The sequence below is a fragment of the Anser brachyrhynchus genome, assembly GCF_964034855.1.
Source record: "Anser brachyrhynchus genome assembly, chromosome: 1".
Taxonomy (NCBI): Eukaryota; Metazoa; Chordata; class Aves; order Anseriformes; family Anatidae; genus Anser; species Anser brachyrhynchus.
The window spans coordinates 120,153,718-120,177,344 of record NC_137694.1 but is presented as its reverse complement, the minus strand read 5'-3'; the positions used below and the strand labels follow the sequence as shown (position 1 = coordinate 120,177,344).

Here is a 23,627-nt window from a genome sequence, read left to right as displayed (position 1 = left end):
TAGCCCACTGCTCGGCGTGGCCTGGTGTGCCATGGTTGTAGGACAAGGTGGATATCCACAGTGTGACAGGATATTGTGGCTGTTTTCAGAGTACATGTGTAGCAGGGGGGCACAGCAATCTATTTTGAGGCTAATTATGCCCATGTATCAAAAGCACACGGGCTTTGTGACCTGTAGGATGCTTAAGACATGCTTCTGGAAGCATCTCTACCCAGTGCACTTTGGTTCAAACCAGAATGGAGCTGAAAAGTTGGGTTCAACAGACAGCTTCATGTAGATGTGTGTTCTCTGTGTGTGTGTTCTTGCTAGTCTTCAAAGAAAATTGTGTCTAGGCTTTAAACAAATAATTGCATAGTAACAATTTTCAATCGACGTATTTTACTTGTCCCCTACTATTTCTGCCCAACACCCATCCCCTGCCTTTGTTGGTGGTTTTATTCTATTGGGAAAACAAAACTATTTTCATCTTATATTGCTCTCTTTTTTTTTTTTTGTATAAATATGCATAATTTTAAATTCGACCTTCCAGGTCTCATCTTTAACTTTAGGCTCTGTAATGTTAGGAATATTAAAACAATAACCACCTCTCTTTATGCTTTATCATTGACCTTTCAAGTTTTGTAAACCTGAATTTACAAATTGGCACTGCTTTTTCTCAGTCAGGCCCTCTGTCAGTTGACGTTACGTCATTGCTGTCCTGGTGTATGTCTTGCCCTTTCCTCTATAGCTCTGAAGCCTTTTTTTGGATCAGTCTACAGTGACACTTGGGTTCAACAATAATGAATCTAAAAATCTGTATGGCTGGAGTGCAAGAAGTACAGTTTAAGATGCAAACAGAATAGAGAACCTCAGTCATATTACCTCATGTTGTTCATTCCTTAGCTGCCCTTCTTTATTAGAACACATGATTTAATTAAGGTACAAACCAGCATTAAGGTTAACTTCCAATCCAGTCCAGTGAAACTATTATTCTTCCTAAACAAGCTGTGGCATGGATATTGCTATTGTATATAGCACAAAATGAGAGATAAGGTTATCAGTCTTTGACACTAATGGGTTTAGAGGATTATACAATCCTTTCTTCAAACCTAGGACAGATTTTTTTTCCACTTCGTGTTACTTACTACATGTATTTTCAGAAGACATAATATCTATTCAATATCTATCTATTTAAACTTTCTTATAAGAGAATTATCGTTCATGTTTGAGTGTCCAATGGTATTTACAAAGAACAGAGAAATTCCACCTTGTGTTTTGTATATGTAGGAAATCCACATTTTTGTGACTTTTTTTTCTCATATGAAAATATGTGTTCATAAGAAAATGCTGTAGTTTGTGCTTCCAGCATTATAGACTTGTGTTTTCTATGATTATGTTGAGGATGAGAACACTCACCAAAAGGATTAAAGAATTAACTATAATTAACTGTGTTGTCTGTAGTCTTTCATGCAGAAAAAAAGTCAAAAGCCATTGAAAGAAATTAGAACAAAGATGTTCATTCCTACTGAGAAATGGCTAGAATTTTTAAAATTTCCAACATTAAATAGATGTAAGAATTAAGTACGCTTTTGCTCCAGCAACAATCCAAAGAATATGATAAAAGGACATGAAGTCATTTTTTGGTGAGCACTGAAATCATATATATCATTTTTGTCAGTGTAAGACAGAACTTCCTCCATTCTGGTTTCCAGTGAGTGCTGTTCAACTTCCACATTAAAAGATCACGTGCACAGAAGTTTATGGGCTACTCTGTATTGTCCTCAGAATAAATGAGTACACTTAGCACTGCCCGGCACCTTAGAATGATTCTTCTCATTTGACCTTTTAAGACTTGCATTCTTTGTGGGTTCATGAACGGTTGCTTTTAATGACATTTTGAAGTAGTGTAATAAACATGAATATAATATTATTATTCCTTACTGCAGGGTATCTTGGAAGTTCTGATCAATAAGACTGGCTTTTGTATACTTAAGGAGGGGAAACAACTCCAGAGAAACAATGCTTCAGTGCCAAATTGGCCTGCAGGACAATGGGATAATCTGATTTCACAAACTCATGATTGCTTTTTACAATTTCATTTCGCATTTGTCAAAAGTAAAGAGGACTCCTGTCCTATTGAATTTTCAGTTTTCTGTAGTGTTTCCATCACAAAGTCCCATAATTAGATGATTTTTGCTGAGACGGTAATTCCTTTTATAAAGTATCTATATACAGGCTATTTGATTGCCATGGTCAAACTCCATTGCTTAAAATTAATCTTGACAGTGAGGCAGACTTTCTTTCTGCATATGAATGAAGACAATGGGTGGCAATAAAGTGGAGAGTTGAGGAGTGAGAGAAGAAATCGGAAGCCTACTTTGCTGTATTTAGTATATTATTATTTCTGTCACTTTAGCCATGCAAGCCCCTCAAGGTGGATTCTACCTTTTCTCTGCACTGCACAAATGAAGAATAAGATGCATGCTCTTAATAACCAAGATTTTGCTTTCTTTAAAATGCCAAAATGCAAGCCCAAAGGAGGAAACTTCAGTCTGTGGAATGCTATTTATGCAGATGCAACTAGGCAGCAGTCGCATGATTTCTGTGATAAGGAACCATGAAAAGTTTCAGAATTCTCTCAGGAGTTTTTGAAAACAGTATTAAAATCTCTGACCATGAAGCTTTGGTTCAGTTTTTGAGCATTGTAATTGATTGCTGCCACTTGCTTTAAAGCGCTCTTTCTCTTTTTCTGTTAGGTTTATCAGCTGCCAAGTTGCTGTCTGAGTCTGGGCTAAGTGTGGTGGTTCTTGAAGCCCGGAACAGAGTTGGAGGAAGGACATTCACTATCAGGGTAAGTGCTTCCTTAAAGATCATCTAGTCTACCCCCCTGACATGGGCGGGGACATCTTTCACTAGATCAGGTTGCCAAAAGCCCCATCCAACCTGAACTGGAACGCTTCCAGGGATGGGCATCCATGCCTTCTCTGGGCAACCTGTGCCAGGGCCTCACCACCCTCATAGTAAAGAATTTCTCTTTATATCTAATCTAAATCTTTACATGTCCTATCAGTACACATCCTGGTAAAGAGTCCCTCCCCATCTTCCTTAGAAGCCCCCCTTTAAGTATTGAAAGGCTGCATTAAGGTCTCCCTGGATCCTTCTCTTCATGCTGAACAACCCCAGCCCTCTCAGCATGTCTTCGTAGGAGAGGTGCTCCAACCCTCTGATGATCTTTCATTGCCCTCCCCTGGACCCACTCCAACCGGTCCATGTCTTTCATGTGCTGGGGTCCCCAGAGCTGAACGCAGCACTCCAGGTGGGGTCTCACAAGAGCAGAGTAGAAGGGCAGAATCACCTCCCTCAGTCTGCTGGCCACGCTGCTTTTGATGTGACCCAGGATACGGTTGGCTTTCTGGGCTGCAAGCATGCACTGCTGTCTCATGTCCAATTTCTTCATCTGTGAGTATCCCCAGGTCTTTCTCTGCAGGGCTGCTCTGAAGCTATTCATCCTCCAGTCTGTGTGGACAGCAGAGTTGCCCTGACCCAGGTGCAGGGCCTTGCACTTGGCCTTGTTCAAGTCCATGAAGTTCACATGGGCCCACCTCTCAAGCCTATCTAGGTCCCTCTGGATGGCATCCCTTACTTCTTACCATATCAACCGCACCACTCAGCTTGGTGTTGTCCACAAACTTGCTGAGGTTGCACCCAATCTATGCAAATCGATGTTTTTAATAAAGATATTAAACATTACCAGTCCCATTATGGAACACACTGGAGAAAATCCAACAAAGGGCCACCACTAAAATGATGCCATTAAAAAGAAAATGAAAGAAACAATGAGTCACCTGAGGCGCAGGGTAATGTAATACAGATATTCCCTGTGCTTCCTAGCCTAAAAATGGGAGAGATTTAAATTAAGTCAGATGCCATTGCTTGGTAACCAGAGATAAACAGGGGTGTTTTAGTAGAAATCATTGTACGTGAGATATAAACAGCATTCCTCTGTGATACTGCAAATGCCTAGCTTGAACTGCTCACTATAAACAGCGTTAAAAAGTTAGCTATCTGCACAAGTGTTACTGTCTTGGGCAATCAGCCTGCTTCTAATAGTATGTGTCTCAAACTTGCTTTCTTTCCACTTTCCAAGTGAGCGTGATGCTGGTCTGAGTGGTGTGTGGGGTTTCTTTGCTGGCAGGCGTGGCTGGATGCTGATAGCCCAAGTGCAGCGGGCTGGAGCCAGGGTGTGCCCTGCTGGAAAGGAGCTTACTCCCTTTGAATACTGCACTGCTGTGCTCAGCATCTACAGTATTAAATCTAAGCAGGTATCTGCAGAGACAGGGAAAACAAGCATTGGTGCTGGAGATGGTTTCAACTTGAGAAGGGTTTTGTGAAGACAAGAAAAGTATCGTGAGTTCTGAGAAAGTGGTGTTAGATTTTTAACCAAGGTATTTAGTTGGATATTTCTTCATATTTGCATGTCTTTTGTGTGACTACAAAGCCAAAACTGGTAAGTATAGTGAGATTTAAATAAGAGTTAAACCCACGTGCAGTGGAGTGAAGACACCGTGATCTCTTGTGTGTCTGTTGTTGCAGAGCTCAGCACTGCCTACATTTAAGCCAGTCAGAGTGCCTTGTCTCCCGTTCACTTAGATGCAGTGCCATTCACCATGGAATAATTCTTCCTAATTCTAGGTATTTACATTGAGGAGTCTCACACAGAGTTTTTGATTCTTGTGTTATTTCTTTTGACAGAATAAGCAAGTTAATTACGTAGATGTTGGTGGAGCATATGTGGGACCTACCCAAAATCGGATTCTCCGTCTAGCAAAGGAGCTGGGTATTGAGACCTATAAAGTGAATATAGATGGCTATGCCATCCATTACAAGGGGGTAAGTGTTACATCTTTCATGTTCAGACACCTAAACACTAAATTTTGGAAACTGCTGGCAGTCATTCAAGGGGTTTCATTTAGAGCTCACGTTTGCGAATTCAGGAAGCACCTGTTTGAAGTGTTGTTACTCTGTTATAATTTATTGGCAATTAGATCAATGATTCTTGTTTTCTTTTGAAAAGTCCTAAAAAATGAGAAAATTCTAGTTCTGAAATACAAGGCCAATTTAAATACAGAAAAAATATAATTCTGTTGGATAATATTAAATTACAATATTAGACAACAGTATTATGGGACCATCCTGGAGTATTACAAAGTACTTGGTCCACTTATGTAGCTAGCTTCACATGAGATCCTAGTCCCTTACAGTGGGATTCATCCTGCTAAAAATTGGATGTCTAGAAGTTGGAAATTGGATTTGAGACTTGTTGAGATTCTCTAGCTAATGGTAAGGAACAGGCACCTCCCAAGGCTCACCATAAACTTTGTGTCTGAGATGTGGGGCAGAGGGAGCTCAGACAGCTGCTTCTGAGTAGACAACTAGCATGCAAGTGGCTAAAGTGAACTGGCATGAAACCTATCTTCAGAGCAGATTTCAGGCCCTTATCTTAGTTCTTCAGCCCACCATTTTTTTGCTCAGGTCCTATTGAGGACCTACTGCCAAAATAAGTACAGAGTGAGAGCGGTAGGGAGAGGGACAAAGAGAGGCCTAAGATTCATAGGCATAAGGTGCATTGTCCATCTCCATAACTCACAAACTAATTTCCATCATTTATTTATTTTTTAATATTCTTTTGCTGGGGTACTTCCCAGACATTAGCAGAACAAGGCTTGAAGCCTACATGAGTAAGAGTTGACATGCGTGATAGAGGCAAGGCTATGTGGTGGATCCTTAACTGATTTAATTTTTATCATCTTTCTGCTTTTTTTTTACTATAAGTAGAACAATGTGCTCATGCTGGATGGTTTTATGATCTGGTTCTAAGTAATTTCTCTTTACTGTGAAGATTCATACCATGCTTGTAAAATAGTCACATGTTAAATAATTGCATAGCTTCTCCACAATACTCAAAAAATAAACTGCACCACCTGGTGTAAAATTGGTGTGGTTCTACAGCAAGGGAGCTGGGCTGATTTTACCAGCTGTATGTTTGGCCCACTGTATTTAATTTAAGCTCAAACATGGAACAGTTAGCTTCTTAAAAGGCACTTATCTTCTGTGTGTTAAATAAAAGGCTCTAATGGGTTACATGAATTTGAGCCCTTAATCCATTTTGACAGTGAAGCTACAGCTTTTTTTGTCCCTTATTACATTATGCATGTCCTTGCTAATGACCATGTAATTTCGTAAGTTTTCTTTGAAGTGGAAGCATGTTCCTAAGCAAGAGGCAGAATTACGAGCTGTTCAGCTGGATCACAGGCTGTGGATCAATTCTAGATTTGGCGTTGTGGTCTTGCCGAGCAAACCAGTATCCTCAAAGGAGGCATAGTTGTTGGAACAGGGGATCAGCAAAGGGACTCCCTTAAGCACTGAATAAATAATAGTTATGCTTTTACTGCAGTCGGTTTCATTCCTCCCACATTATTTTCCCATGGATTACAGGCCTTTTGTTTTCCTTTCTTTCCCTAAGGTTTTTCACTGCTTTTTCTCCTTACTCTTGAGAATTCATGTAGTCAGCATGTCCTTTGTTTTAAGGATCTGTTGCTAAGTCCTCTTTTAAATCCCACTTCTTCTTGGAACCTATTGAAAACAAACTGTGCAGCCCAGGCTGTTGGCTGGGTTGATGAGTGCTCAGTGATCTTAGGACTTGTACATTTTGCCTACCTGCTACATACTGTTGTCATGCTTTGACGGTGTCCAGGTGGAGATATGTGCTTTCCTGGCTATATGTATACCTCTCATATTCAGTAGAGGCTCTTTGGAACCAGAAGTAGTATTTTCTAGGTGATAAAAGATGTGTTAGAGAAGAAATTGTTTGATATTAAAGGACTGTCACTCCAGAAATTAAATATTAATCTAGAATAGGGACGTGTTCAGCTTCTTGGACACCGTTGGCTGTGGGCCAGCTGCTGCCTTTCAAGTTTGAAGAGTGTGACTGAAAACTTCTCCTCTCGTGTCTCATTCGCTGTTTCTGCCCCTTAGGGGCTGTCCGGCACTGTGGAGCCAGGGGCAGACAGGAAGGTCTCATCCCAAGGGCATATCTCTGAACTCTGTGACTCCGCAGCAGTTTTGCCGGATGTGAGAGGGAGAGTTGTGTTGAGGAATGGCTAAACATGGCTTTAGATGTTGTTGTGATAGTCGTTCATTCAATCGTATGCAATCCCCAGCATCTCCAGATTAAGAGATTTTTGGTCACTTGTTTACCACACTGGTCTGGCTCAGTTTGGCTCTTTCTGCAGGTTTTCAGGATACAGCTCGGGCTGGGTTAGAAGAAAGTGGGGAAGCCTTATCCTACAAGCGGAAGCAGCCAAGGGAAAGTGGAAATCCCCCGGGGGATTTCATGAGCTGCTCTGCTCTGAAAGGAATTTTTCCCATATGTATGTGGAAAAATCCCACATGCGGCATGCTTTAGAAATTGTATTGCTTCGTGTGGGCAGGTTTCTTCTGTAGTCACAGTTTATTTGAAGATTGAAATATGTAATTATTGTTTATCTTTTTTTTGTCTGTTTGTTCATTCTCTCCCATTGGTTAACATGGAAACACAGACTGCTTTGATATCAATCAGGAACTTGTTTGTATCCTGTCACGGTAAATCTGTAACTTCTAGCTGTAGATTTTCTTGCGAGCCCCAGACTTTCTTTCCAGCCTGATTGCTCCACGGCTGCTCTCCCATAGATCATAAACAGCATTTCTGGACTAAGAAAAGGCAAATGTGCAGCAGTTGTCCCTTTCCAGAGGGGCAGATAGCTTTTTATTTTTACAGAGGTCCTTGAAGCTCACGCCGTGCTCAGTTTTCACTTTCTCTTTAGCAGAAGACATTAGAAAGTAAAGGCATTCATGCCTTGGTGTAGTATTAAACTTCTCGAATAACTGCAGTCCTCTAGTGCTTGGCTGCAGCACTCAGCTCCAGTGTACATACCACTAGTAAATAAGAACTGGTTTTGCTTATTTGTTTGCTTATCATTTTCAGAGCAAGGCAACACAAGACAAAAGAATTTTCATACATAGTGCTTCACATTTGCCATCTAGCCTTCTATTTCCTTTCTTTAGCCTTAACATTAGGAGGTTAGCGTGCAGCAGATAAGTATGTGCAGATCGCTGTAAATCTGTAGTTCAGACACGGGAACTGCAGGCAGTCCCTGGCACTGCAAAGCTTGCAAGGTTAGGAAGCACTGAGCAGGGAGGGATGCGTGCCAGAGGGCTCACACCGTAAGGAGCTGTTGCTCCAGCTGGGCACGTTGTGCATGGCCCAAGGGCTAGAGCAGTCCTGCTCTTGGGGCACAAGAACTGCTCCTGTGCTCCTGACTCATAGTTTCAGCACAGGGGGCAGGAGCCACGTTTGCTTTTCTCCAGCTGGAAAAATTGTCTGTTCTTGGCGTGGTGTCACAGCTTGGGCTGTGTTCCTGTGGTGATGACTACAAGCTGCAACTTAGCCCTGGGCGGAGAGATGGACCTTGCAGAGCACGGCATCTTTCTGTGGCCTTCTTTCTAGCCATTGAACTATGATGCCTGGGCATATCATTTCCTTTGGATTGGTGTGGTGTACCTAATCCGGGCAGGCAGCAGGACGCAAATCTGAGGTCCACAGGAAAGCGTTCAACATGCCAGGAAATGGAAGAAAAATTAGATAAACTCTGTGGGTCAGCCAAGCAGCCTTGTGTTAGCTTGCAAAGAAAGCCAGGAGGTTATTTGCCTTTTAGTTAAGAAAACAGTAGTTGTTAAATAATCCACCCAGAACATTATAAACTTGTTTAAAAATGGACTATTGCAAGATCTTGCCTGCCTGCAGTGAGCTTCTCTGTGAAGCATGCAGCCAGAGCTCCTTTGCCTCGTAGGGAGCCGATATTAAAAACCAATGAATAATTTACCAGCCCCATGTCAGCTGGGCTGGATTTAGTCCCTTCTGTGGAAGTACTTGTGCAAGAGAGAGGGCTGAAAAACTGATATGACTAAGGCAGTCAGTCTGTCTGGTGGACAACGGGGACTTCTCTGCTGGAATTTCTTAGATTGGGATTTTTGTCTGATCCGCTCCAACCTGTTACAGATCCAGACCTCTGCACAAGGAGATACCGTGCCTATGAACTATTTCAGGCTACATAAATTCTGTCTTAGCCACTTCCAGGTCTGCTGGCATTGTATTTTTCAAGGTTTTCCTTCCCTTGGTCTTGAATCTTACTAAAGTTATGGTTTTTACGTGCAGAAAAGAGCAGTAAGTAATGCTGGTTTAGACTGTATTCATCACTATTAGGAAACTGGTAGTTCTGAGTGGTTAAAATACATTTTCCCATTGATCCTCCTGGGCTATGCCATTGACCAAAGAAGTGGGAGTATTTTTTATCATAAGTTTTCTTGATGAGTTCTCAACAGATTGTGGTCATGCTGATTTAAAGCTAGCACAGTGCTGGAAAATTTGGAGGAAGACATGAGGCAGCCAGGCAGTGGGCAGGTTCTCCCTGCCTCAGCAAGGAAAAATCTGCCGCAATCAGGATAGTCTGAGAGTTTCTGAACCTGGAGCTGTTTAACATGGTAGAGTAAACACTGGGAGCTGGAAAAATGTTTTGGCGCAAACCCCATCACAGAGTTACTGAGAGATATTTTCTTGGGCTGATGTTTTGTGCTGATGTAGGTTTGGCTGGGAAAAAGAAAAAAAAAAAAGAGGAGGAGAGGAGCCTTAGAAGAAATTACTTTGTTTGACTTTCTATTAAAATAAGTGCTGATTTTTTTTTTTTTTTGAGTTAAGTAACCCAAGGACAGGAGAGGTGTTTTCAAGTTACACCCCTCAGTTCCAGCACAGTCACCCTTTCAACAAGCTGCATGGACAGAGGTCTTACTGAAAAGAGAAAAGTGTTTTAAACTGAAGAAAACAGCCTTGAACTGAGGGCTTATCTTTTCCCTTACAATATCGCCGTCACAAGACCTCAGTAGTAACTCGTCTTCACCTGTTGTTAGGTGGCCTGGCAGTACTGCACCTCGTCTCTGCTTAAGGGCAGGATTATTAGTTTTAAAGCACATAAAGGAAGACACATTGTTGGCACCTGCATCCCTGACCAGAATAAGAAGGGTAGTAATAAATAAGCTCTGAAGGAGTGGTATGCGATGATCTTTTTGAAAAACAAAATGTTGTGCAATAAGAAGAAAAATATTAATGATATATTACAGCTTTGCGTGAAGATTACCATGCTTGATACAACATCAGTTTATGACAGTAAAAGCTGCAAGCAAACAGTTTATCACTCTGCATGCATTTTTTGGTCTGCTCTTCTAAGGCTGAACGCACAGTGAAGAAATGGCAGTGAGAAATGCTGCTCCAGGAAAAGGAAGAGGCAGTATCCTGCAGAGGATTCCCTTGCTTGTAGTTTGTAGGAGCATTTTCTCTGTTCTTGCCATGGCAGGACTGTGTTTTGCATGCACACGTGCACCTAGAGAAGGATGGAGCAACCTCCTCCTCCAATTTACATATACCCAGAAACCCAGAGGCAACCAACCACTTCCAGAGTCCTCCTGGTGACTTGAACAGAAAATTCGACATCTGTTGAAAATTAAAAACAAACCTTTAAGCTCTTGTCTCTGAATGTGGGATCACAGCCTTGTGCTTTGCTCAGCCCAGAGGTTGCTGTGCCTAGAGCACACTGGAGAGCGTGTTTGGTGCTGCCATCTGTGAGGATGGGGAGTTCAGTATTCTGTCTGAGTTTCACCTCGCATCTTTTATTTTCGTGCCATCTTTGCAGAAAAATGTTCTGAAGAATATCAGAAAGCTGTACACATACACATACATAGTTATCATTGTATCAATTATCAGGCTGTACACACATACACAATTATCAGTGGGGAAGACTGATAAATCATCTCACACCGAGTGTGAGGATGGCACTGTCGGCTCCAGCTTCATTTCCCCCTGCCCCTGGGTCTGCACCTCATGCACTTGCGGCACTGCAGCCTCTCGCTTGGCCTGTGAATCCTACCCGTGGGTGCAACATGGTGTATGCATTGCTCTAAAAAATGTGTTACGCGTGGCATAGCACCATAGCTCCTACCTGCCATGGTCCAGCTCGTTCACTGCATCCTGGCACATGGCCTCGTGCAAATTTTTGACACACCTGGAAAAGCAAACATGTAAGAGGTCTGATGAGAAATTTGCCATTGACTTACACGGGGGAAAGTTCAAAGCAATTTAATAAGAGAAAATGTTGCCCACTCATCCAGTCCTCTTTCAGATTAAAGTTATCAGAAAGAACCAGCTGCTGTTAGATTGTCTCACTTATCTTTATATCACAGGATTATCTGCAAACAGTCTCTATTCCTGTTGCATCTATGTGTCATACACACTGTGATTATTGGTACTATTTTTACAATTGTGCAGAATTTTCTTTCTGCAGCCAAAAACTTTCTTTTTGGCGAAACAATTTTTTGCAGGCTAATTTTCTCTCAAGGCACTTGGAACAATAAAGAGGTATATATTTTTTTAAAGGTGCTACATATCATAAGGGCACCTAGATAGTCTAAAAATCTAAAATGCATGCAATTTTAAACCCATGCAAATTTTAGGATGCACATTAGAGCAGGCAGGTGAACATTACATTCATTCATATATAATAAAGAATACTTAGGAACAAGGAATATCACCTTGGCCATTGCTTGAGTCTCCTTAGCCCAGAAGTTGACAGAATCTGCTCAGAACAAATGCACTCTCCCACCCCAAATGAAAAACCAACAGCGTTAATGTCAGACGAACTGTCATTTTTTTTCCTTCATACTTAGATTCCTGCATTCCATTGCTTATACGTGTATGCAGGGAAGAAAAAAAAAAAAAAAAAGGCTTGAATTTAGGTCATTTGGGCCAGAAGTTTGAACGTGTGATGACTTTGGGAATTCTCTGTTCTTGACTAATGCAGGTATGCTCTGTAGTTTCAGTTGCTTGTGTTGTTGTTTTAGGGAAAGTCACGCCACTTCGTGGGTATTCGCCCTTCAACATGGAATCCCTTCGTTTATCTGGATTACAATAACTTCTGGAGGACCATGGACAAATTTGGAAAAGAGGTAGGTTCTGTAAATTGCACCTATTTCCTATAGAGCTCATGTCACCATAAGTAAATCTGTGTTGGTTATATTTTTCTTCTCTGGCAGGCTGTAGAAGGATTTTTTCCCCTTCCCATGCTCGAGCCTTTTAGAGGATGGATGGGTCATCTTTGTAGCTTGCTAAGCTGAGCTCTGATTTGTCTTTGGAGTAATTTTATTTCTAAAATTCTTAAATAGCAAATGCCTCAAAAATTCAAGTAGTACAACTTCAGATCTCCCTGTGTACAAAAAGTAGCCCCTGGGGATTCATGCTGGGACCTGGCAACGATAAAGTGCTTTATAATTTATTGGATAATTTGCCTCTGTCTCTAGATTCCTCTTGAAGCACCATGGGATGCTCCACATGCTGAAGAGTGGGACAAAATGACCATGAAAGAACTAATAAATAAGACTTGCTGGACCAAGTACGTAACTCTTCATACATTCTGAAATCCAAATGCAGAATGACAGTGGGTCCCAAGCAAATTCTGGGGTACAGCTGCATGAAGCCTTCTTGTGGAGAGCTTTCTCGTGTTCCAATTGAGTTCAGAGGGGGCATACTCAGATCTCTGTTGAGCCAAGTACCCATGGCAAGGAGGGACAGCAAAAACCTTGCGGAGTCCAAACGAGCCCGAGAAGTTAGAAATGTCTCAAGTTGATGAAATGTGGTTCATATCAACAAAGGCAATGATGGTAACATGTGACAGATAGTGACAGAGTAGAAAAAATAAATGTACTGTGGACAGTACATTGAATGCATTTACAGTTCACACTGCTTTAACACACTGTATCCCAGGTAAAGCAAGGTAAGTAATTGTTCCTTTTTATTCAGTGCTATGGAGGAAATAAAAAGAATAGTTTTTCTTAGTGTGACAAAAAAAAAGGAACTGGAAAATTATGACAGACTCAAAGAGGAAATAAATTACTAGATATTTGGAGAAAGTCTTCATAGAGGGGTTGAGAAGCGTCACTGTGTGACATGAAGTCTTGTGGGAAAATTCCTGTGGTCTTCAGTGCAGTTAGTGTTTCAGCTGTGCGGGGGCTAGCAGAAAAGATTAGGGTATGAACATCTACTTTGAGCATACGTACAGATCACAGTGGCATAATCCAGTAGCTATTTCTTCCAGTAGCTAAGTCGTCTGAAGCATTTTTGAGTACTTAAGGGTGTGCCATCCACATAGCATGAAGAAGTAGTTATCAGTGACTTGAGCTGGCTAAGTTTTATTATCATCAGTTGTTTTAGTGCCTTTGGGCCCCCTTCACAGACCACATACCCACAGAGTAAGATGCTGTACAAGCACGAGAGAAATGTATGGCATCTCACCCAAAGTGCTTAGGTTTAGGGTGAGAGACAGCAGATATACAAAGGCAATGAGAGAGCAGGAGATGTTTGAGATGAGATTGATCTTTGTGAGGGACTGTTGTTAGGCGCTGGGTGAGGGCATGTGGATGACAGGGTAGGACACAGTGCTTGTGTGGGCTGGCAGATGTGATTAAAGATGCTGGAGAGACCTGAGCTTTGCCTCTGCAGGCCCACATACACAGGAGTGACAGCGTGTGCTCTTCTCACCATATTTCCACTTAATTCAGGTGAGAACATGCCTTTCCTCCTCTGCAGGAGGAAACAGCACAAAAAAAAATCAGCACAAATGATGTCCTCTGACTCTTGGCCATGTCATCTCCTACATAATTATAGTGTGTGTCTGCTTTAATCCTTGGAGAGAAAGAAGGCCTTCTTGTTGCCCTTCACCTCCCTTGCTGGTTTGTGCCTGGGTTTGGCTAGGAGCATTGTCTTCATCCCTGCTGGCCTTTTGCCAGGCTTGCTCATTGCAGAGCACCGTCCTTCTGCTCCCAGGAGGCCGTCCTTGAGTGCTAGCCAGCTCTGCTGGGCCCCTTTGCCCTACAGGGTAGTTTCCCATGGGATTCTGCCAAGCGGGTCCTTGAGGAAGCTAAAATCCACTCTTCCAAAGTTCAGGGATGTAACTCTGCTGTTTGTCTTACTCCTCTCAGGATCTTAGACTCCACAGTTTCATGCTCACTGCAGCCAAGGATGACCTTCACCTTCGCGTTATCCAACAGGTCTTCCTCATCTGTGAGCAGCAGGTCCAACAAAATGTCTCCCCTAGTTTTCAGCATCAGGGCCCAAGGTGATATATTGCTTAAAAAATGTGCAGTGTATTTTATATGTCTATGAAGGAGCCCACTATGTGAATAGAAAAAGGAACAATGTTCAGTATGGGGCAACAACAGCTGGAAATACTCTTTTCTTCATTTCCTTTTTCAATAAATTCTATTTATTAGGCAAAGAGAAGCATGCTCATGCTAACACCTGTATCCCTGCTTGCTGTGCTGGCCCCTGTGCTTCTTTGTACTTCTCTCCTCCCTTGCATTCAGCATCTTATTTGTTTGGCTGTGCTCTGTTTGCCTTTTCATGCTGACTGTGGTTTAGCACTGTGCTTGCAGCTTCCTAACCAAAACTTTCCATTTGAAAGGATTTTGCTAGGTTAAATCTTACTCCGACTCCATGTGATACAACATACAGCAGTTTGGACTTTCTCTTGCTCTCTGATGCACTGCAGTTTTCTTTACAATAAATTTCATGAGCCATTTCTCTGCAAACTCAGTCACTTTGAGCTACCCTTTCTGTTCCAAGTGCACTGGCTCTTCCTTTTCTAGTTTTTACTGTTCCTCTTAGTCAGGAAGTCAGTGAAGTATAAGCAAAACCAGGTTTATAGTGATCTCTGCGGGAACATGTTTATCTGCAAGACTGCTTCTACTGCTGGTGGCTTTGTGGCACTCCAATTTTAATGGACACACTCAGCCGAAACACGTTCAAAAAGCCATTTTAAATCTTCAAGCCAAACCAGATTTTTCTAAACATAGTTAAAAACGGTACCACCCTAAATGGAAAAGCTTTTTTACAACATTTTCTGTATGACTTGGGTCAAGATTGCAATGTAAGAGTAATTTGTCACATGCCACAGATCAGCCTCTACTAATCCTGGAGACTCTTCATATTTCTCAAGCTACAGCAGTTTGGCATCTCAGTGCTTTCAGGACTGTTACAGAGGTCTGTTGTGTGCATGATGTTTTCATATTCTTACTAATGAAATAGAGGTGACTGGACTTCATGCCTAGGGAAATTAGGTTATAAAAGTTTAAAAGTTATATATTTTAGCCTAGACAACTTGCAAAATTGCTTCCTTTAGGAGATGGTTATAAATCCATGTGCTTTTATGAAGCTTCATCTGAATCAAAGACCTTTTGCCGTCTTTGCAAAATAATCTCAATTCTTTTACTAATATGTAGCTACAGATGAAACAAATGTTCATAGATAGCAATGTCCTCATCTCCTGCTGGTGTAACTCTGTTTATGTTCAGAGGATTTACTTCAGAAGACAACTGGTCCTCTCCCTATATTTGTGGCATTAATTGACATTTTGGTTTTTCTGGGTTAGTTATGGTGTCTGATTTTTGGTCTTACAAAAGCACTGTTATACCAGAGATGGGAAATGTCTTAGCAGTGTGGCTAGCTGAGTCCCTGAGGACCAATCAGACCTTGGAAATTATGTGCCTGATGAGCTCCCCGTGGAGGGGAAATGCAGAAGAGGTTTGCTAACAGGTTACCAAATGCATTCTCCTGTTGAGAAAAATATTTGTTTTGATGAAAAGAATGGCAACTGGGAAAGTATTTAAAGAAATAACTAAGGTAAAATCAGTGGGATTTCGAACTGCATGGGTAAATGCTTTGGGAGGAAGGGAGGGAGGCGCTGATATAACCATTGAAACAATCAAGCTCCAGGCTAACAAATGAGGCAAATATAAATCATTTTGGCTTCTCTGACTGTGGGGTAGCAGCCCTTATCAAGAATAATAAAGAAAAAATAATGAAAGCAATCAGGAAGTCGCATTTATTCAGTACCTGTTTCTGCTCCTGTGTTTCATGCAGAGCCGGTAAAGAATTTGCTACCCTCTTTGTGAATGTCAACGTCACGTCTGAGCCGCATGAAGTCTCTGCTCTCTGGTTCCTGTGGTACGTGAGGCAGTGTGGGGGCACAGCCAGGATATTCTCTGTCACCAACGGGGGACAGGTACAAAATGTCTCCTATTTTTCCCCCTCTTGAAACCATAAAGAGCAAGTGCAGTGTTGTACCCGCCAAACTCCTGTAATTAATGAAAGGAGAACAAAACACCAAGTTTATGGGGCACCAAAGACAGTTATGTTCTCATGGGGTTGAACGGCCCTCTCAGCTAACTCTGTGTAATGAGGAATTTCATTAGCTAGGCTGTGGGATAAATTGGGACAATTTAATTAATTTTTCTGTCCTGTGTTCACTTCAGCACAGTTCTTTTGTTGCAGATTTGTTCCCCCCCCCCCCTCCTTTGTGTGCCAATTTGTTTTCTATGGGATACTTACCACATCTGAATGTTTTCAACAGTTCAAAGCAATTGTGCTTCAGACTGAAATACCGATTTATTCATTTTTTTGTGAAAGTCTCTAATGCCAAGGGTTGGAAGTAGGAAGCAAAAGGCCCTTCCTTCTTGAGACAGCTCACATGGCAGCACGTTTTTTGAGTTACTTGAGTCTGTTCCTCACCTTGGTCGTGGCAGACAGCTGGTTGCCTGCAGAGCCTCATTTTTCATCTTATTGTTCTGGAGGAAAATTCAGAACAGGGAAGAGGGGGGCTATCAATACTTGTATATTGGGGTAGGAATAGACAACCATGTGTCAGGAAGGCTGGAAGCAGAGCTAGTGCTGCCCTCAGGTAGGAGTAAAACCCAAGAGCCTTCCTCCTTAGGGGCCTCTCAGCCACAGTTGCTGTCCCATGTCAGCAGCTGCTAGACGTTGTGGTAAGGATTAAAAATAAAACGAATACCCTTAGCTAGACAAGACGTGGAGAGGAGAAAGCTAGGCTGAGAAGGGCACTTCCTTTTCTTTGTGCCTGGATGTGTCAGGCTGCCTTGGTTGCTGCCTTCCTTCCCTCTCCCAGATCAAAATCAGCTGAGCAAAAGTATTTCTGACTTAGCAGCCATGACGAGTCTTATAAAACTTCTTCAGGCAGTCATTTCAGTCTTTCAGCACAAGAATTTGTGGCTCCTTTCCTCCCTGCCAGTACCAGCATCTTCTATGTAAAGTGAGCTGCTTGATAGAGCAACGGCGGCTGGCGGATAAAAGAGGGCTAGTGCTTCCAATGGGCCTCTGCACAGACATCACAAAAAATATGTGTCACAAATTGTGCTTTTCCCAGACGACACTGTCTCTGTGTCATCCCAGGGACAGATAAAGCTCATTGCCTGCTGCACTCAAGGCCAGACTCAGTTAAAGACCTGTCTTACTTACGAGCTTGAGAAGGCTTTAGCTGTAGAGATGCAGGCTGGTATCTTTGTCACACATGAGGGTTTTGATAGCACAGCGATGGGTAAAATATTAAAAACTTCTTTTTAATGAGGTGATTTGTTTATTCTAGCTAAAATACCTGCATTATACTTCTTTATTCTGCAGGCTTCATGAGCTTTTAAGCCAGCTAATTGAGAAAGCCATTGTAAAAATGTCTCAGCTATCAATCTCCATTGAGGTTCAGGCTTCTGTCTTAGCTCTTCTGAAAGTCTGGGCTACTTTATGCATCCTTAGGACTTGCAGATTTGTCCTGGAGTTTCTTGATTATGAGCAGGAGTCATGTTCAATGTCATTGCGATTAATACTTGTGAATTTTTGTTTATTTTTTTTTCTGTTTGTTTTTTAGGAGAGGAAGTTTATTGGGGGTTCTGGTCAGATATCGGAGAAAATAAAGGATCGCCTTGAAGGCAAAGTTAAACTGGAGAGACCTGTGGTCTGTATTGATCAGACAGGTGATAATGTCATTGTGGAGACTCTAAACCATGAAATATATGAGGTAATTTGATTAAAATAAAAGTAGAGTATGCATTTAGTGGGTGAATACATCTGCTGTAGCTCTTAGCCAGATGTAATCAGGAAGTACCTATTTGTGTGTGTCTATTTCTCAGACTGTCCGGACAGTCTGTGAAACCTGCTTTGCAGATTTATTTATGGCTGGGTCACATCTTGGTGTTCTGCTAATTGGTCATTAGTCTGCTTTGTCTATCTGACCTTTTTCTGTGATTATGTAGTTTTACATTTTAGTTCCTCATTGAGACCATTTCAGATAAAGAAAAATAAGGTTCCTGTTTGTATCAAAGTTTGTGGTTTGCAGGGGAAAAAAAAAAGGGGGGGGGGGGGGAAACATTTCAAACCCAGTTAGTAAGATTTGTGAGGTCAGCTTGTCACAAGTTAGGAAAGGCCAGGGCTCAGCCCCATCCCATGCAGTGACAGCAGCTCCCTTCTGAACGCAGAGCTAAGCCTGCTGTGGGGGGGAGGAGGGTTTGCAGGGCTCAGTCACCGCCTGCAAGATCCTTGTCTCACCAGCTGCAGTGTTCAGAGGATATTTAAAGAAAGTTAGCAGAAAGGGAAGGGGCTGTTTGGCAGAGGAACCGGTCTGAGGATGTCCTGAGGAGGGGCTCTCTCCCTCCCCCAGGGATTATTAACCACGGAGTCAAACCACAGGCTTCTTCCTCTGTGCCGGCTGAGCCCAGTCGGAGCAGATGGGCTTCGTGCACTCAGTGGCCCTTCCAGCATCAGCACTCCTTGGAGCAGCAGTGAGTGCAGTGATTCAGTGTCAGCCTGAACCCTGAAGCAGAGCATCCTTCGTCACTCCAGTCAGAGACAGACCTGTGGGAGGAATGGAGCGTGTTCAGGAAAGCTGAAATCAGTGTTGCCTGTCTGGAAGTAGAATATTGGGAACATGCATTGAAGTGATATTTTTTTTTTAATAATAATAAAAAAAAAAGGTCATATTTTCTTGGGAATAGTAAAAGACACTTCTACCTGTGCTGTAAGATCTTTCTTGTCCCACTCCCTGACCTGTCTCCAGCCAAGTTTCATCTCTAGTCCTGTAGCGTCCAGAAAGCTATCAGGAATCACATAATCGCAAAATAATATATTTTCCCTTTCTTCTTTTTCTGAAATGGCAGAAGTTCTTCTGGCCAGCTGGAAATATCTGTGTGGGAAAGCCAAGTAGGAAAGTCAGGGGTGAGAAAGTTGTTAATGACGGATAAGAGCATCTTTCAAATGTGTCCTGCAGGGCAACCTAAGTGTGAGGCAGTGCCTTGTCTCTGCTGACTGTGGTTTACTTTTCAGGGCAAGTATGTGATCAGTGCTATCCCTCCTATCCTGACAACAAAGATCCATTACAACCCAGAACTGCCACCGAAGAGAAACCAGTTAATTCAGCGTTTGCCTATGGGGTCTGTCATAAAATGCATGGTGTACTACAAGGAAGCCTTCTGGGAGAAGAAAGGTATGTGGGGGAAGCGAAGGACTTGGGAACCCAGTGCTATGCTAATTTTGAAGCTCTGCTGTCTATCAGGAAATAAATCTGGGGGGGGAGGGGAGCATTAAATGTGCAAAACACCCAAAACTAAACAGAAATAGAAAAGCAAAAGGTAACTCTCCCTGAGAAGGAGAGCTCTTTGTCCAAGCTTAAGTATACACCTTTTCCCAAAGCAGAGTTCAAACCCCAGCAGGATCCCAAGTCTCAGAGCTGCCAGCTGATGACTGATAGAAGAAGCCAGGTTTCCCTGGGAAGTATTGCTGAAAGCTGTGAGGCCACCTGCAATGCACAGAAACAACAGCCATGCAGCAGCAAGTCCCTCCTTCTCCCTGCAGAGACAGAGTTAGGGCAGCCAGAGGGAATTTACAGCAGGCGACAGTGAGAGCTTTGGGTGTAAGTGAGACCTTACCCTGTTTTTAATCCTCTGTTCTACAGACTTGGTATCTCAGAGGAATGGGAAAAGTAGGTTAGCTTTTTGTTTAGCTCAAGATATTTTTTCAGGTACTGCAACATCACATTTTTTCTCAGCTTTAACTGTTAAAGAATGATCAAAAAATGATCAGTTACCATTTCTAGAGCTATTTGCATGAACAGGTTAGTTTCCACTTCCTATATAATGCCACCGAAAGTTGCACTGGATGAGAATATTTCTTAATCGAAAGAATATAATTTTGCATGTTTCAGGGCATAAGACAGCTACCAAATGGGATCAGAAAGAAATGTAGGTAGGTTTATACATTGCTATCTGTGCAGGATTTTTTGCGTGTTCATCTGAAACATGTAGGTGGTGCCAGGGATGTGATACTAGATTAGATTGCCCATGTTTCTGCTGCATTACTGTTACTGGACACCGTTCATGACAGTCGTATCATCAACAAAATCAATACAGAGTGTATATTTGAGCCCACAGTGACCAGATATAATTACATCAGGTTTTGTTGCTGCTCTTGTTGTTCTAACCAAAGTTACTTATGGAATGAACCATCGTAGTTCTTGCTAGATCGATTTATTTTTAATGCTTACTGAGTCCAATATAGAAAGCCACAGGGATTTGCAACAAGCCACAAAAATTCCTTACTAAGTAGTAATGGAATTTAAATACGACTTTTATAAGTCCATGTACAAAATTTCCCAGAGTCAGAGGGAAGAGAGGAAAGACTGTTACAGACTTGTAGTTATTATTGGTGACCGAGGAATTACTGTGCAATTCCTTTTATTGATAGTTTTCCCAGTTCACTGCTGTCAGTAGTAGTGATTATCAACAGGTCTCTCTGACAATTATTTTGCTTTTTTCCCCCTTAGGTTGCAGTGCTTCTCTCCTCATTGAGGATGAAGAATGCCCAATTGGAATAACCATAGATGACACAAAACCAGATGGATCTTTTCCTGCCATTATGGGGTTAGGAGCTTCTAGCCCATACTTACAGATATGCATTTCTTTTTGTATAAAGGAGTGAGAGGAGGAGGAGGAAGAGGGGGAAATGGACAGATCCTATCAGTGGTGCCCACTCCCACAGCCCTAGTAGAGGGTGGAGAGTACTTCTGACAGCTCCCTTGTGCCTCTCTAGTCCACATAAGCTTTTATGTGAAACTTATGCTACAAATAGCCTGATACAAAGGTGATCATTGGGAAGGGGTTGCTGGATTCACCTTTGCTCGTTTGAAGCATTCAGACAGTGTTTTGCTGCTGAGTAGACTTAGAAATAAATCCTTTACTTACCTAGTTTTATGAGAGTCTTATGAGCCTGTATTCTGCTTATGTCAGGACCTTGTATTTAGCAAAATGAAAATGCAATTGTCCAAGACATCATCGTTTGCATCCTCTCCCCATCTAGCTGAGGAGGGACAAAGAACATCAGCTTGTGGTTACGTTAGGCAGCAGCTGTTCAGTGAGGAAATCGGAATTCTGAAGAAATTACCAAATATTGGAGCTGGACTTTGGACAAACAGATGAGAAAATGTGTAGCGGCATTTATTGGCTTTTAAAAATGAAATTAAGCCAATATGAACAAACAATCTTTACAAATGTTTCCACTGTAATCTGAGGGGAACCTGCCAAAAAAGGCCAATATAAATGTCAAGCAACTATTTGTGAAGTATTTGGCAAGGAAAGCATGCTACTTCTACCAAACTGTACATGCTTATGGGCATATTCAAGGCTTAAAAACTTCCGTCCTGCAAGTGGTAAACCTCCTCCAAATGGGAAATCGTTTCTTGCTTTCTCCTTGTGGATTTCTCCTTGCAACTTCACTCTGAAAGAGTGCAGGAACCTAATTCATCCCTGGGGTATCTCTACTGAGGTCAGAGGAACTAATCACCAGATTTGCTTCTTTCATGCTGAGGAAAAATCAAGCACAGTTCTTACAGGACTGGTCCATGGTGTTGTGCAGTGTTTGTCAGAGCAGCAGGCTACCAGCACGTATTAACACCAAGTAGCATGGGCAGTGGTACGGCCAGCTGCCTGTGAGACGTCAAAAGCGCAAGAAAACTCAGGGTCTCAGCCTTTTTGGATAAGAACTAGGTGTAAGAAGGGAGTCGGTGCAGGCTAGTTTGTTGAATGCAGGGTATCCCACAGGGGCCTTACACCCGTCCGTCCTATAGTTATTTAGGGATTAGATATCATGAAAAACTGTCAGACCCATTACATGCCATTAAAATGCTTTGTCCATCTTTTTTAGCGTCATTTCAAGCAAGATGTTGCAAATCAGCTGGAGTGTTAACACTGTGTGATATTTATATGCCATATTTTTCTTTTCAGTTTCATCCTTACCAGAAAGGCCGTTAAACTGGCCAGTCTCACTAAGGAAGAGAGGTAAGAGGTCAGAAATTGTAAATATTTTGGATACAAATCGGTTGTCTGGAATGCTTCCCCACAGGCGTGTATGTGGGTTTGTGTGTGTGTGTGTATGTAAATACGCACATACTCAGTGCAACTACAAGTGCTGGAAATCGGGGTGAAAATTTAGCTTTTAGCATAAACAGGCCAAGACACTAACACCGATATCCATGCAGTTATGGTTATTTCTGAGTTTCAAAGTCCTGCCTGCTCTTCCGTTTTATGATTGATCAGCTCTGCATGTGCGTTGATAAGACTTTCCTCAAGATGTTGCCAGGCTGCACCCCACTGAATGATGCTTCATCCCAGGGAGAGATGGAGCACTGACACCCATAGTTTTGGGTTTCCTTCACATTCGGACTGGGCAACAAAATTGTTAAACCTCCATGCTTACAACAGTGTTGTTCCTCTGTTAGTCTGTGGCATGAACAAACAGTACTTTCTAAATGTGATTTTAGTATACATGCAAGTGAAAGAGGAGTTCTGCTTAGGAATGTGAGTAGCATTCTCCGGCTCATATTTTGTTCTCAGGTATAGTAAATCTGTAAGGATTTCATTGATTTATATTATTTCTCTTCTGGTCTTACATCAGTGAACAGGAGAATGAATTGGCTCCGCATCCTAAAATAACTGCACAGAGATTTATTTTTTTAGAGCTCATTGCCAAAATTGGCCTTCATTTCCCATTCCAGGGTCCATTCTGTATATCACAGTTATGCTTCAGCATTTGAATATGCACACTAAGATAAGAACTGGAAATCAGACTTAAAAGCAAAGCAAAAAAAACAACTTTCTTTCCTATGTGTTGCAATATGTTGTTTTTTTCCTGAATATTTTTGTTCTCATATAGGAAGAAGAAAATCTGCGAGGCGTATGCCAAGGCAATGGAGATGGAAGAGGCATTACATGTAAGACACGAATATTTGTTTTCACCTTTGTTGTATGGTAACATTGCTACTTTGTTCTGGAGGATGAAGCCAAATTGCCTGGGACCTAAAATTGTATGTTGTGCCGTAGAACCTGTACACCAGAGGTGAGGGCAGCAGCATCTAGTACAGGAAGAAAAGACCTGGGAGTCTCACTCTTTGCAAGAAAAGAAAAGGCAGTGCATGGTTTAATTTGTCCTGCATTTCTCTGTGGGAGGATAGAGCTTCTCTAGAAGTGCAAATGTTTGTTTGGTGTTAATGGATAGCATTAATCAGATGATATGACATTGTACCCTTAACCTGTTTTTTCCATCTTCAAAGGAAATTTGTTTTTTTCTTTCTTCTATTTCCAGTTTCTTTGCCACTGTTTCACTCTCTAATGTTTGCTAA

At 42.0% G+C, this 23,627-nt stretch overlaps 1 protein-coding gene across 1 annotated transcript in view; it reads left to right on the top strand.

Moving 5' to 3' along the window:
• The window catches only part of LOC308191307 (amine oxidase [flavin-containing] A-like), a 37,648-nt gene that overhangs the window by 9,077 nt on the left and 4,944 nt on the right, over positions 1–23,627 (top strand). The window contains exons 2-11 of the mRNA XM_080583607.1: positions 2,736–2,830; positions 4,732–4,869; positions 11,965–12,069; positions 12,421–12,512; positions 16,037–16,178; positions 17,832–17,981; positions 19,283–19,442; positions 20,778–20,874; positions 22,234–22,287; positions 23,162–23,219. Coding sequence (XP_080439733.1) covers positions 2,736–2,830; positions 4,732–4,869; positions 11,965–12,069; positions 12,421–12,512; positions 16,037–16,178; positions 17,832–17,981; positions 19,283–19,442; positions 20,778–20,874; positions 22,234–22,287; positions 23,162–23,219 — 1,091 coding nt within the window. The remainder of the gene's footprint in view (positions 1–2,735; positions 2,831–4,731; positions 4,870–11,964; positions 12,070–12,420; positions 12,513–16,036; positions 16,179–17,831; positions 17,982–19,282; positions 19,443–20,777; positions 20,875–22,233; positions 22,288–23,161; positions 23,220–23,627) is intronic.